Here is a 15310-nt window from a genome sequence, read left to right as displayed (position 1 = left end):
ACACAAGAAATGGTGCTCCCGTTCACCGTCTTCTTAGCCTGGAAGACCCTAGGGAGGCACATACATGAGTATTAACCCCCTCACATAAATTACCTATTATAAGGAGGACTAAGGCTAGCTTCACACTTGCGTCTTTTAGCGCTGCGTTTCGAGCGCACGTCAAAATCATGGAAAAAACGTGTGCAAACGCTTATAAATGCTGCGATTTTTTGTCGCATTATCGTGCGCATTTCGACAAAAAAACGCAGCGTTTGTATGCGTTTTTAAGCATTTTCTATACGTTTGCGCTTTTTATGCTCATGATGTCACAATCACAGGAGGAAAATTCTAGAAAAATTCTTGCAACAGACACCACAAATGGGACATCAGTGGGCGTGTGTTAAGGGAATTCTTTATATAGACCCTGTCTACAGCCGTATTCTTCACATTTGCTTTCTTTCTCTCATGTCAACATGGATCTGCGCTGGAAGAGTTTTCACTTTAACTTGGATCTGGACATCGCGCTGGCTCAGGCTTATGCAGTTGCTTGCCATCAACAAAGGGAGAGAGAGAGACAGTGAAGACGGCAGCGGCGGCGTTTGTGGATACATCCGATTGTTGAACTCCGGGAGAGCCGTGGAGCGTACCACACCTTCTACAGCGAGCTACAGGCAAACCCGGAGAAATTTACTGATTACACACGGATGTCCCAACAAAGCTTCAGGGATTTACTTGCTCGTGTTGAACAATCCATCCGGAGACAGGACACGCAGCTCCGTCGTGCGATTCCTCCTGAGGAACGGCTCCTGGTCACATTACGGTACGTTATATTTACCAACCAATGCCTGCATAATTTTCTTTGTTGTGACATGTACTTTTCCAAACATGGCAAAATTATTTTTATGCTATCTACTAAATTTTTTTCTTCTTTTATTGTTTTAAAAAACAATATACAGAAATATTAATTTTACTTGTTTCTCTGTTTCGCAGATTCCTTGCGACTGGAGAGACTCTATCTTCACTACACTTCCAATACCGGATTGGAATCTCCACCTTGTCGGGAATTGTTACGGACACCTGCTGGGCTTTGTGGAACGTTCTCTGTCCAGAATTTATGCCCCTGCCCACCGCAGAAAAGTGGATGGAAATTGCTGACAAATTCTGGACAGTCTGCAATTTCCTCAACTGTTTGGGAGCTGTTGATGGTAAACACATACGTATCATCAAACCCAAAAGAACTGGATCTGAGTACTATAATTACAAAAAGTACTTTTCTACAGTACTCATGGCCATTGCGGATGCCGGATGTATGTTTGTAGCAGTGGATATTGGGGTATTTGGCCGTGGGAATGACTACCAGGCTTTTAAAAACTTGGACATGGGTCGGAGGCTGTATGGCAACCAATTTAATTTCCCCATGCCACGGCCTCTTCCCCACACCGAAGCTCCGCCACAGCCGTTTGTAATAGTTGGGGATGAGGCTTTTCAAATGTGCGCAAACCTACTGAAACCCTACTCCAACCGTGACTTGGACCACACCAAAAAAATCTTTAATTACAGGCTGACCAGGGCCAGAACTGTAGAGTGTGCTTTTGGGATTCTTGTCTCCAGATGGCGCATTCTTGGCACAGCCATTAATCTTAAACTGGAAACAGTGGATGAGGTGGTGAAGGCGTGTGTGGTTCTGTAATGGCGAAAGAGCACCCGACCTTTGAACTCGATGATGCTGCTCCTAACCCATTGCCTGATTTCACTCAGCACCCTCTCAGGTCATCTGTTGAACTTGGCCAAATGAGGGACCAATTTGCAGCCTACTTCATCTCTGATGAAGGACGTGTGGAATGGAAAGATCAAATGGTGTAAAAATATTTTCTTGTGTGTATGTTATTAAAAATAGGTAACAAAAAAACCTGTTTTGATACATGTACCAAGTGCACTATGTCTTTTTTACACTCCAATACAATTATCAACTGCCCAAGTATACCTAGCCAAATCAGTTCTCATACTTTGCACTGACGAGAGCCAATAGCTCGAAACACCGTGTCTACAAATTGAGATTCTGATGTCTTTTATCCTTAGTCATATTACAAGACTCGTTAAAGGGTTGATTGTGACTTGCAGGATCGCTTCTACCAACAGGTGGCGCTATAGAGTTCAAGTCCTCTTTTCCTCTGAAGAGGCAATTTGCATATTATTTTCCCAGAGGAGCATTGCACGGCGAATAAGCCTCCTTACCTCGACAAGCCAGAGCTGGCATGTCACTCTCCATAAGGAGAAACCTTACCCCTTAGACCTCAGTCCAGAGCCTCTCACCTAGCCAAATCAGTTCTCATACTTTAAACTGACGAGAGCCAATAGCTCGAAACACTGTGTCTGCAACTGAGATTCTGATTTGGCTTTTATCCTAAGTTATATTACAAGACTTGTTAAAGGGTTGATTGTGACTTGTAGGATCGCTACTACCAACAGGTGGCGCTATAGAGTCCAAATACTCTTTTCCTCTGAAGAGGCAATTTGCAAGTATACTTGTGAATTCATGATGCTGTGTTTTGTGCATCATGAATTTACTAGCACTCCTGAATAGGTGACTATACATACACACAATTTGTATGACCTTTATCAACTCTACAGTTTGCGGAGACGGTGGATAATACAAATAATATTTGTGTCACATGACCTGAATTTAAAATTTGTGAGTTGGTTATGCAGTAGCATCCGTCATTCTTTATGACACCTGACCATGTGACTCTAAATATTATTTGTAGGATCAACACTGTGGTTTAAGTTTGAACTGAGACTGTAGAGATAATAAAGTTTATAAAACTTCTACAATCCCCAGGCCTAGTGTCAGGCTGAAGTGAGGACGCCAAAAATAACGCATCCTGACTTCAGAATGTTATCACACCTGGGCAGGTAAATACACATATGAGTTAAACTACAGCATCGCTACAGTCTGCGTGAAATATATTCAGACTGAAGTGACGCTGCTGGTGAAAAATCATATGTATATTCACCGGCCCAGTTTTGATATATACTTGTGATACTAGGCCTGGTTATTCTACATATGACATGTATTTTACCCATCATTTCATCAGTTTATTCAACACTCACTGAAGAGAGGATGTCGTTAATTACAAGGTATATCTAGAATCCCCCGGGCTGGTCTCATAATAACTGAATTGAGAATGTTAGAAAGCAGACCATCCTCAATTCAATTTTTATGATACCTGCCAAGGTGACAATAGATATGCCTTGCACTCAACACCATCCTCTACTCAGTCTGTGCAATTTTAGCAAACTGAATAGACTGGTGGTGAAAATACAAGTCATATATTTGTGTTTTTGACAACACATATCTCCTTGACAGACACAAGAAACATGTGTCATTAGTGGAGATATGAGTTGTCAAATACACAAAGTGTGCTGCGCAGTGTGTGTACGGTGCAGTGTGTGTAGGCATCGAAAAACACATTTATCAAACTTTATTATGGTAAACCAGAAATGAACATTTATTTTTTTTTAAATAAATATGAAAAAATAACTTTATTTTTTACCCCGTTTGGGAGAAGATGAGTGCAAGTTTGGGGTGTGCAGTGACGATGAACGGCTTACAGTGGATGAAGGTGTTCTAGGCGAAAGGGCCACATAAGTTGTGGGGAAAAGGAGGTCAGTGATGGAAATGGAGGTAGACTCACTACTAGGAGAGGGGGGAGGTACAGTTAAAGTTTTGCGACCTTTTTTGTTTCTCCTGAGACAGTCCTGTCTGGACCTCATTGTGCCCAATGACCGCCTTGAATCTTGGCTCCGGCTGGAACTTGGGACAAATAAGGAATGGAGGTCCCCCGTTTGCTGCTGCTGCTGTGGCTGCTGCTGTGGCTGCTGCTCAGTGGTGGCGGTGGCAGTGCTCGTCCTTGCACGTAGACTCGTGGCGGCAGTGCTGGTCCATGTTTGCGGAGTGATGGCGACAGGGCTACTACATGTTGGAGTGGTGGCAGTGTGGGGAAGGTAACTTGACGGACTGACCTGACTGGAAGTAGGAGGGGACGATTTGTGCACTACAGACGAAGATTGGCAATGACAGACAGGTAACAGCAGGGAAAGACAGAAGAGGGAGTGCAGTACCGAAATTTGACCACAAGATGGCAGGGGGAGTGTAGTTCAGGACTTAACATCAGCTTACGGCTATAGAAACTGCTTAGTCATTGGGGGGCGGGGAGATAGGAACCCAGGAGGGGAATTCCCAGTGAGAGAGGGGATAAATAGGACTGGTTGGGGTTCCAGAGAGGCTAGTCCTGGGAGGAGCTCAGCAGAGGAAGACTCAGGACAGAAGACGGAGAACGGTGAAGAGCTCGACCAGGGGACTGACAGGAGAAGACAGTCAGGGGGGTGGCCCTGACATGACGTACCGCAGGACAGACGAGGCCTCTGGGATACCGATTGGATGACAGGTGAAACGCTGGCGGTAGATTGGTCTAGGACAGCCCCAGTGAAAGATCCGCGAGGGACATCATCACAACTAAAGGAAAGGTTAAAGGTACCCGGGCCTGGAAACGGAGAGCTGTAAAGGAACTGCGGTGCATGGCTAAGGTCGTCAGGAGGACGGCCAATAAACCCGGATCTGTTACAGCTGAATTCTGCCTCCGTCTCGTCTTTGCATCGTACGGTCGTGGTAAGCAGTGGACCACCCCCCAATCCGGCCCCCTACCACAGCGGCAGGGTCGTTCCACGCTTGAGGAGTGGTCACGGTGGCTGTGCTCCATGCAGGCGTGGGGGTGGCGGTGGTGCTCCAGACAGAAGCAGCGCTTGCCATGGTGGTGGCGGTGAAGTGACCAGCTGCACTCCGACTTGTGGTGGTGTAATGTTGGCTGCCAAGGCTTTGAATAGAGGTGGCCATGCAGTGATATGCAGCAGAAGTCGGTAGTGAGGTGTAGCGAGTCAGTGGTGGCACAGTTGGAAATGACACCACTGACTGCTTCACGTACCGATTCTGCTGCATAGCCTGCAAGTAAGCAGTGTTGCAGGACTGCAACACACTCAGCTGTTGATCAGGACTAAGGTGTTCCGCCATGCCCCGTTCAATTTTACTAAAAAAATGGTGCGCTGGTCTGTTGAGGTCGGCCTCCAGATGTTCAAGGCGCTGTTCGACAGACTGGAAGCGGTGTTGCATGTGGTTAAAACCTCGTTCCATGAGTGAAAAACCGCTTTCCACTCTGTCTGACAGCGACTTGAGGCTGGCATGAAAGGCCTCGCTCCAGTGCATGAAATCGGGCAAGACAGGCCTGTCCAAGGCCCTCTGCCGCTGGTGGGTAGTGCCCGCATAACCAGTGATAGAGACCTGGGACAGGGGAACACCTGATTGACCAGCTTCCTGGTCACCAACTGTACATGTTGCTGACCTGCAAGGTGCTTCCTGGCTGTTGGATGGCTGGGATGGGTCCGAGGTCATCCGATGAAGGACCGCTCCAGGGACAGGTTGCAGGGTGCTGCTCCAGGTGCTGTGGAAAGAAAAGAAAAACATTACTATCATGCATTTAAAAAAAAGTATCAGATGTGAAATAGAAAAGCATAGATTTAAAAAAAAAATAAAATACTTACGCTCTGGTGGCAAAGACCGGTCTTAGGAACTCCAAATTGCGATGGTACCGGTATTTGGTTCTGGTCCTTGCCGCTGACCCACTGCGAACCTGTCCCTCAGCACGAACATCAGTGTTAATGCGGTCCTTCATCGAGCGCCAACGTGTTCGGACTTTATTCACTGTTGGAAAAACAAAGAAAATAACTGTATGTGTATGATGCAAGATATATTCTATCAGTAAACACAACAGTGCCATCAGGAAAAACAGTGAAAGCAGCACAATTCAGCAATACAATACTCAAAGCAGTCACTGTTGATTCTGATATTACTGTTGTGTTTACTGATAGAATATATCTATCAGTAAACACAACAGTGCCATCAGGAAAAACAGTGAAGGCAGCACAAGTCAGCAATACAATACCCAAAATAGTCACTGTTGATCCTGATATTACTGTTGTGTTTATTGATAGAATATATCTATCAGTAAACGCAACAGTGCCATCAGGAAAAACAGTGAAGGCAATACAAGTCAGCAATACAATACCCAAAGCAGTCACTGTTGATCCTGATATTACTGTTGTGTTTACCGATAGAATATATCTATCAGTAAACACTACAGTGCCATCAGGAAAAACAGTGAAGGCCACACAAGTCAGCAATACAATACCCAAAGCAGTCACTGTTGATCCTGATATTACTGTTGTGTTTACTGATAGAATATATCTATCAGTAAACACAACAGTGCTATCAGGAAAAAAAAGGCAGCACAATTCAGCAATACAATACCCAAAGCAGTCACTGTTGATCCTGATATTACTGTTGTGTTTACTGATAGAAAATATCTATCAGTAAACACAACAGTGTCATCAAGGACAATAGTCACTGCAGCATCATAGAGCAGGGAAATACTTACGAAATGCCTTTTTGGAGGTTGCAGGGGCACTGTCCCAGCCATCCATCAACGCTGCGGCCACCTCATTCCATAGCCGCCGGGTCACCACATTGTCCTTGTGAAGCTGGTCACGGCTGTCGCACAACGGGACATGCTCCTGGACCAGGCGGATCAGGTGCTCATTATCCAGGTAGACGTCTTCATCCCATTGTGGAACCTATAAAAAAAAATAATTAGAATATTGGAATGTTTTGTGAATTAAAAAGTTCTAGAAAGAAACAGAAAAGAAGAAAGATAGAAGGTAAAAAAAAGGGACATTCAAAATCATTTTATACTTACATTGCGTCTCACCGCCGGGACTTGGCTTTGCTGCTCCCCCTGTTCGGCGTCACTTGCTGTGTCCGCTGATAATGAAGTCTGAAAAAAAGAACAACAATTATTAGACATTTGTAGATGCAGCAGCTATACTTATCCAAAGGCATGAAAATAATCACCTCACGCTCTGCTTGGGCCATTTCCTCCCGAGATGGTGAATAATTTGATCCTGAAGACATACTGCATGTAAAAAAAACAAAAACATTAGTACAGAATACATTTGATAAGACAGGCATACCTTTTAGATGTAAGAATACTCACATTCTTGCTGCTGAAGCTTGAATCCAAAATGCTCTCTTGTTTTGCAAGGTGTCTGCTCTCCAGGCTGTCTGTAGAGTTGTGGTACAGTACAGGCAGACACCTTCTTTATCTAGACTCATCTCAAACAATGTTTCTTGTGTAGGGGGTGGTTTGAACCAGTGTCTAGACATTGTTTACTCAAACTTTCCATGTGCTGATAAGCGCGGAGCCATGCGCTCGTCAGCGCACCCATAGACTGTAATGTTATTTTTTTTGCGCATTACGATGCACGTTTTTTAAGAGGTTGGGCAGAACAAAAAATGCAACATGTAGCGTCTGGCGCGTCTGGGCGCAGCGCACGACAAACGCTGATGAACACGTGCAAGCGCTACACCATGCGCACCCATGTTAAAGATAGGGGAGCATTGCGCATGCTTACTATAGCGCACGATGCGCTGCGTGATAAAACACGAATGTGAGACCAGCCTGAGGCAATATCCAAAGTGCAACATAAAGCAAGGGTAATTATCCAGGAAATAGCCCATATAAGGCACAAGAAACCACTTGTCAATGTATACTAGCAATATGTACAGGTTAAGTGCTAATAGTGCTAATGCAACAGACCCATTATAAACTGCTAATAGTGCTGGTGCGCAGCCCTGTTGTAATGCAGGAAAATACATAGATACATGGCCCCTGCAAATTAGGGAGAAAAAAGAGGGGAACATAAATACAAATAACTCCACTAGTTTCAAAAAGCTGCCACAGCCACCATAAGGGACGATACAGAGATAAGATCCAGACAAAATAATTCTACATATCTACCAGTTTACCGCGACCTCACAGGCTGAGCTTCATGAGTTCCACTATATACTGCATCACTGTGGTATTGTAGTATAATGTATAGTACAAGTGAGCAGACCACTACAGGCTCAAATCCCCTATGCAAAAAATCTATACAGGCACGCCACGTCACTAGCACACCACTAATATTCCCTCCATGTTGGAATGGCCTCAAGAAATGTAATTTCTCTCTGATAAAAAAAAAGCTTTCAGCTGAGAATCCTGGTGAATGTGGAAAATGTTGACAGATATGGCATCTGTGGAAAGAATTTAAAGAGTCTGATAATTTCCGTACTCTCTTTTCTTAAGATTAGATTTGAAGCATGCCTTTATGGCACCCCATCTTCAACCCAACCCCTTCCCCCATTTACCCCCCCAAGGTCTTTTTTTTTTCTTTCCCCGTTTTCTCTCTTTACTTTTTCTTGTCATCTTTGTTTGTTATCCCCCATTCTTGTTTATATCTAAAGTTTAGACACATAATGACCTTTTGGTATATTACTTTTTGGCGATAAATGTACTGGGACATGATCTACATTCTTGTTTTGTAATGTACCTGTAAGGATATAGACATGCTGACCGCATTTCCCCCCATGAAGAATTGAGTTTGACTGTAATGTGTATAAAGTCATGTGAATTGCGTCCCGCAAATTTTGGAAATACTGTGAAGTGTGAGTGTAAATAGTATTGTGATGTAATGTGAATAGTGTAGTGCATTAGTATATGTGTAGTTGACTACAGGGATAGATAAGAGTTAATGGTTGGGACAAGCCCACATTTCGTCCCACTTGGAATATTTTTTCCCATTTTTCAGTACTTTGTAAGGTAAAATGAATGATGTCATTCAAAACTACAACTTATTCTGCAAAAAAAAAACCCCAATCCCTCATACATCTACTTCAATGGAAAAATAAAAAAGTTATTACTCTTGCAAGAAGGAAAGGAAAAAAACAAAAGAGGAAAAAACAAAAGAGCAAAAAATGAAAAATCACCCTCTCCTTAAAGGGTTAAAGAGGTGCACATCTCGTAATGAATTTCATTGAAGGTAACTAGATTGGAAGTGCATCTGTGATCATGTTTCTGCACGAGTTATAGTAGATGAAATTGCAGGTTTATTGTTGACGCGTTTCAGAGTCCACCGGACTCCTTCATTAGGACAACCATACAAAAATAACCTTTGAGTTGGTGGACTTTGAAACGCGTCAACAATAAACCTGTAATTTCATCTACTATAACTCGTGCAGAAACAGGAGCTCAGAAACACTTCCAATTCGGTTACCTATATTGATATTCTATGGAAGCTGCTGCATCTGGTCTTTAGGCTCTTTATGTGTGTCCCTCACAACCCTACAAGGTGAGAGGTTTTACCTTTATCAAATTTTTAACCTGGGTTAGACCCTATTGTGTTCTTCCATCTCTTTACAGTAATGAATTTTATGCATCTTCCTATTTCAAAATGTTGTCTTCCTCAGTTTTGACTTATCATTAAATGATTTTCCTATTTTTTTTCTCAAGGACTTTTCTATATCTGATCTGATAGGTTCCCGAACAAAAATGTTGCGCTTTTTCCGTTAATGGAAAATCTGCAATATGTGACTTTAGGACTCGAAACTGGAAACCACTGCAGTAAAATATACGTGTTCTTATTACCATGAGGAGTCATCCACAGACCACAGGAATCCCTTAGTCCACTTCTTATTGTTGGTGTATGTAGTGTGTTAGATATGAGCACACAACATGAGCGAGTACCTGCACTTGTGCATATGTTGCGGGAACGATCTCGTCTTGGGGATATTAGTAACCAGCATTTCAGAAGCAGTTTCCTCATCTTTGGCGAACTGAAGATCAGTGTCAGACTGTTGGTTCTGCCTTGGTCCCGATAGTGTTTCACTACTTGAATGTCTTTTCATGTGTGCACTGTGTTTATAGTATTCAGAACTTGAAAGAAGAGAAGACATAGAATACCGGCGGACCGTCATTGCAGTGCCTGAAGGAAAAATAGAATTAATTGGAGCATTCATTTTTATTACCAGCTGGCATACATCTGTTCTGTATTTCTTTTTATTGCATAGTATAAAACCTGTTGCCATAGCTAACAAGCATCCTAAACATATGCACGGAACAGGGACCCCGAAATGCACATTTCAAAAACTTATAGAGAAAGCAGATAAATGTCTGTGATTCTTGTCATATATATGGAAAAATTATATTACACATCTACAATGCCTTGAAAAACTATACATACCCCCTGAACGTTTCCTCATTTTTTCACATTACACGCACAAACTTAAAGGGACTGTTGTGAGTTCATTTTCCCCTTTACTACTGAGGCCCGATGAACTCCCTCTTCTGGTAAAGAAAGGTAGTGAGCCTGATTATCAAACACCTGAGCCTAATGATGATGACTGGCTGAGTGGAGTTACTGACTGGATATAAGGCCGCCAACGCCCTTCTGCCCTGCGGGTGATTTCTCTGTGGGATCCTTGGAGACCAGTCTGAATTCCTGCTCTTCTAAACCTAAGTTTTCTGCTCGGCTTTTTGCATTTGTGCTTTGACTTTGTTTTGCTTTGTTTTTCTGGATTTCTGCCATTCCCTGCTGGGGTGAGCTGAATTCCTTTAGCTGTCTTCTGAAAATACCTGAGTGCTGATTTAGTTTTTGAAGCCTAGCTGCTTCAGGGTCTTTTTCCATATCAGCTTGTTGGCTTATGTTTTTGATAGGGTTTTGGCAGATTGCAGACAGCAACCTTCCTTTCCTGTTCTGTTTAGTTAGCTTGGGCCCCATCGTTTGCTCAGCCTATCTTTCTATCTGTGTGAGTGTTTTTTCATCTTGCTTCACCGTCATTATATGTTGGGGGCTGTCTTTTACTTTGGGGTCTGCTCTGGGGCAGTTTAGATTTCCTTTTCTGTCTTTAGGCTATTTAGCTCTCCGGCTGTGATCGAGGGGTCTAGGGCACTGTAGGAACCCCCCACGGCTACTGCTAGTTGTGTTGATAGGTTCAGGGGTCTGCAATCTGATAGTTGCCAACTTCTCTGGTTTTCTGGACGTAGCTTCTATTTTTGTGTCTGCCTCCTATGGTGACTCAATCATAACAGGGACTCTGTCAGGAGAAGAAAACTGTTCAAACTCGATGCTTCACGAAGGGTCCAATCATTTATATACTCTTCACAGCCGCTTACTTTCCCTAAATCTTCACCCTTCTCTTCTTTGATTGACAGCTGTGGCTTCATAGTGCTAGAAAAGGGTGGCGATATATAGAAGCCCAGCAGGTGAGGAGGTGTATATAAATGATTGGCCCCGCCATTATGCACCAATCTCCTGTTGTTTGATTGAACAGTAATTCTGTGTTTCAAGTCTTGCCACAGATTCTCAATGAGTTTTAGGTATGAACTGTGACTGCAACATTCATATATCTGAATATGCTGTGACAAAGTTCTGGAGGGAAGATATGCTTTGCTGAGGCTATTGGCTCCAGTGATTTGAAACCCATAAGTTTTGCTCCAGCACACTGTTTAGAGGGGTTAATCAGCCATCTTGTTTAAGGGCTGGGTTTTTGTGGACATCCGTAGAGCGGGTGGGAGGCTGTCAACCTTATCTCCACCCCGAGGAGTGGTATGGGGCTTAAAAAGAGGTATTCATTGTTCAGTACGTTTGGGAGAGATGTTATGAATGAGTCACCGAGGAGGAAAAAACAAAAAGCAAGCTAAGCCCAGAAAACCGGAGAGGTTGGTAACTAGCGGATTGCAGACCCCTGATTCTATACACACAACTAGCAGTAGCCGTGGAGCGTGCCTACGGTGGTCCTAGACGCCTCGTCACGGCCGGAGAACTAAATAAGCCTAAAGAAAGAAAGGGAAAATCTAAACTGCCCCAGAGCAGGCCCCAAAGCAATAGACAGCCCCCAACATGTATTGTAGGTGAAAAAAGATGAAAACACAAACACAGATAGAAAGATAGGCTGAGCAAACGATGGGGCCCTCACTAACTAGAAAAGACAGGAAAGAAAAGCTGCTGTCTGCAATCACGCAAAAACCCTGCCAAAAAATGTCCAACATGTCTGATAGAAAAAGGCCCTGAAGTTGCTAGACTTCAATTCCCTATATCAGCACTCAGGTATATTCTGAAGACAGAGCAAAAGAGATCAACTGATCAGAGACAAAATGGGGATTCAGCCCAGTCCCAGCCAGGGCTGGCTGAACACAAAAACTAAGTAACCAGATGAAAACTCATATGAACAATAGCAGAGAAACCTTAGCTTTAAGAAGGCAGGAACCAAACTGGAAACCAGAAGCCATGGTCAGGAGAAAACACCAGCAAGAAACTAGGGAGTCGGCTGCCTTAAATCCAATCAGAAATTCCTGATGTCCAATCACAGTCCTCTTCCTCAGGTGGCTAATCTCTGCCATTTAGATCATCTTCATTACCTCCCTTCACCAACAGAGGGAGTCCAGATAGAGAACTCACTACTCCTCTGTCAGCACAGCCAGCTCCATAACCCTCACCAGAAGCCAGAGGCAAACCCAAAAATGAGCTCACAACAGAGAGAATAACTCCAGGAAAGTGGTTGTGTTGGTGCTAAACTGAATCATGCATTATTACTAACCCTGAGGCGGCGGATAACCACAGATATATGGATTGTGAGATACCATTTTGTTTGTTTTCCTGTTTTGCCCAAATGGCCATGTTTATTTTACTTCACCATGCCACCTGTACCTAGTAAACCAGTGAAGGACTCAAAGAGACAGTGTTTCTGTTTCTATCTCTGTGTACCGCTGAGTGAGCTGATCTACCACAATGCGCTGATCTTAAAAAAATCCATTGTAGTTCTGGAAGTATGTTTAGGGTTGTTGTCCTGCTGGAAGGTGAATCTATGCCCCAGTCTCAAGTCTTTTGCAGCCTCTAACAGGTTTTCCTTCAGGATTGCCCTGTATTTAGCGTCATCCATCCGCCCTTCAACTCTGACTATCTTCCCTGTCCCTGATAAAGAAAAAAATCCCCATAGTATGATGTTGCCACCACTATGTTTAACAATGAGGATGGTGTTTTCAGGGTGACGTTTAGTGTTAGTTTTCCATCACACAAAGTGTTTTGCTTTTAGCCCAAAAAGGTTCTATTTTGGGCTTATGTGACCAGTAGACCTTCTTCCATAGTCTAACTCTATCTCATATATGGCTTTTTTCAAACTGCAAATTGAACTTCTTATGGTTTGCATTCTAAAATAGTTTTATCCTTGCCATTCTTCCATAAAGGCCAGATTTATGGAATATATGACTAAACGTTGTCCTGTGGTCATATTTTCCCACGTGAGCTGTGGATCTCTGCAGCTCCTCCAGAGTCATTATCTGCCTCTTGGTGCTTCTCTAATTAGTGCTCTCTTTGCTTGGGATGTAAGTTTAGGTGCATAGCCATGTCTTGGTAGCTTTGCAGTTGTGCCATACTACATACTACTTTTTGGATGATGGATTGAACAGTGCTCTGTTAGATGTTCATAGCTTGGGCTATTTTTTATAACCTAATCCCTAATGTTTTCAAATGAACTTCTGAGGCCTTCACAGAAAAGCTATATATAATTTATGCACAGGTGCACGCATTTCTCTATTTATGTGACTTCTGAAGGCAATTGGTCACTCAGGATTGTATTTAGGGGTATCAGACTACAGGGAGCTGAATACAAATGCTCATCACAATTTTTCTGATTTATATTTTTAATATAATTAGAAAGCCATGCATCATTTCCTTTACACTTCACAAATGCTACCGTGTATTTCAATATAACATAAAATGCCAATAAATGCATTTAACCCCTTTCTGCCATGTGACGTACTATCCCGTCCATGTGCCCTGGGACTTAATTCCCAGGGACGGGATAGTACGTCACAGCGATCAGCATCGCGGCCGGGTGTCAGCTGATTATCACAGCTGACACCCGGCACAATGTGTCAGGGGCGGTCACGGACAGTCCCCGACACGTTAACCCCTGGCACACGATCGCAGTGTCCCGGGGGTTATAGGGAAGCATCGGCAGGGAGGGGACTCCCGCCATGCTTCCCTGTGCCCCCCACAGCAGCGCAATGTACTGCGCTGCTGCGGGGGGCTCCTTCCCTGCAGGTCCCCTGATCCAATATGGCGACGGGGACCATCGGGGGCCTGCAGGGAGGCGGCTCCCTCAGTGCCTGCAAAGCGCATGCAAGGAGGAAGTCTGCTTCAATGCCTGTGACAGATTGCTGATCTGTCACAGTGATCTGTGATGTGACAGATCAGCGATCTGTCACAGGACAGTGATGTTTCCCCTGGGACAATGTAATAAAGTTAAGAAAAAAAAAGTGTAAAAATAATTTTTTAAAAAAATCGCTAAACAAAAAAAAAAAAATTCCCTAATTAATTCATTTTTTGGAAATAAAAAAAACAATAAAAGTACACATATTTGGTATTGCCGCGTCCGTAACGACCCTCCTTATAAAACTGTCACATTAGTTAACCCCTTTAGCGAACCCCTTAAAAAATAAAAATAAAAAACGAAGCAAAAATAATGATTTATTATCATACTGCCGAACAAAAAGTGCAATAATGCGCGATCAAAAAGACGCATATAAATATCCATGGTACCGCTGAAAACGTCATTTTGTCCCGCAAAAAACAAGCCACGACACAGCATCATCAGCAAAAAAATTCAAAAGTTATAGCTCGCATAATAAAGCGATGCAAAAATAATTATTTTTTATATAAAATTGTTTTCATTGCATAAAAGCGCCAAAACATAAAAAAAGACATGAATGAGGTATAGCTGTAACCATACTGACCCAAAGAATAAAACCGATTTATCAATTTTACCGCACGCAGAACAGTGTAAACGCACCCCCCAAAATAAATTCATGAAACGCTGGTTTTTGTTCATTCTGCTCCCCAAAAATCGGAATAAAAAGCGATCAAAAGATGTCAAGTGCCCGAAAATGATACCAATAAAAACGTCAACTCGTCTTGCAAAAAATAAGACCTCACATGACTCTGTGGGTTAAAATATGGAAATATTATAGCTCTCAATATGTGATGATGCAAAAACTATTTTTACAATAAAAAGCGTCTTTTAGCGTGGGACAGCTGCCAAACATAAAAACCACCATAAATAGTAAATCAAACCCCCCGTTATCACCCCCTTAGTTAGGGAAAAATAATAAAATTAAAAAAATGTATTTATTTCCATTTTCCCATTAGGGTTAGGGCTAGGGTTAGGGCTAGGGCTAGGGCTGAGATTAGGGTTAGGGGTGTGTTGGGGTTAGGGTTGGAGTTAGAATTGGGGGGTTTCCACTGTTTGGGCACATCAGGTGCTCTCCAAACGCAACATGGCGTCTGATCTCAATTCCAGCCAATTCTGCATTTAAAAAGTCAAATGGTGCTCCTTCCCTTCCAAGCT

General features: G+C 43.1%; 1 protein-coding gene across 1 annotated transcript in view; it reads right to left on the bottom strand.

Annotated features, from left to right (window-relative positions):
- Positions 1–15310, bottom strand: part of CCDC195 (coiled-coil domain containing 195) — an 83745-nt gene that overhangs the window by 54891 nt on the left and 13544 nt on the right. Inside the window, exon 2 of the mRNA XM_073579152.1 lies at positions 9651–9888. Within this exon, the coding sequence (XP_073435253.1) occupies positions 9651–9888 (238 nt within the window). The remainder of the gene's footprint in view (positions 1–9650; positions 9889–15310) is intronic.

The sequence above is a fragment of the Dendrobates tinctorius genome, unplaced genomic scaffold (assembly GCF_039654945.1).
Source record: "Dendrobates tinctorius isolate UK_male_01 unplaced genomic scaffold, ASM3965494v1 ptg000060l, whole genome shotgun sequence".
NCBI lineage: Eukaryota > Metazoa > Chordata > Amphibia > Anura > Dendrobatidae > Dendrobates > Dendrobates tinctorius.
This window is presented reverse-complemented; position numbering and strand designations above follow the sequence as displayed.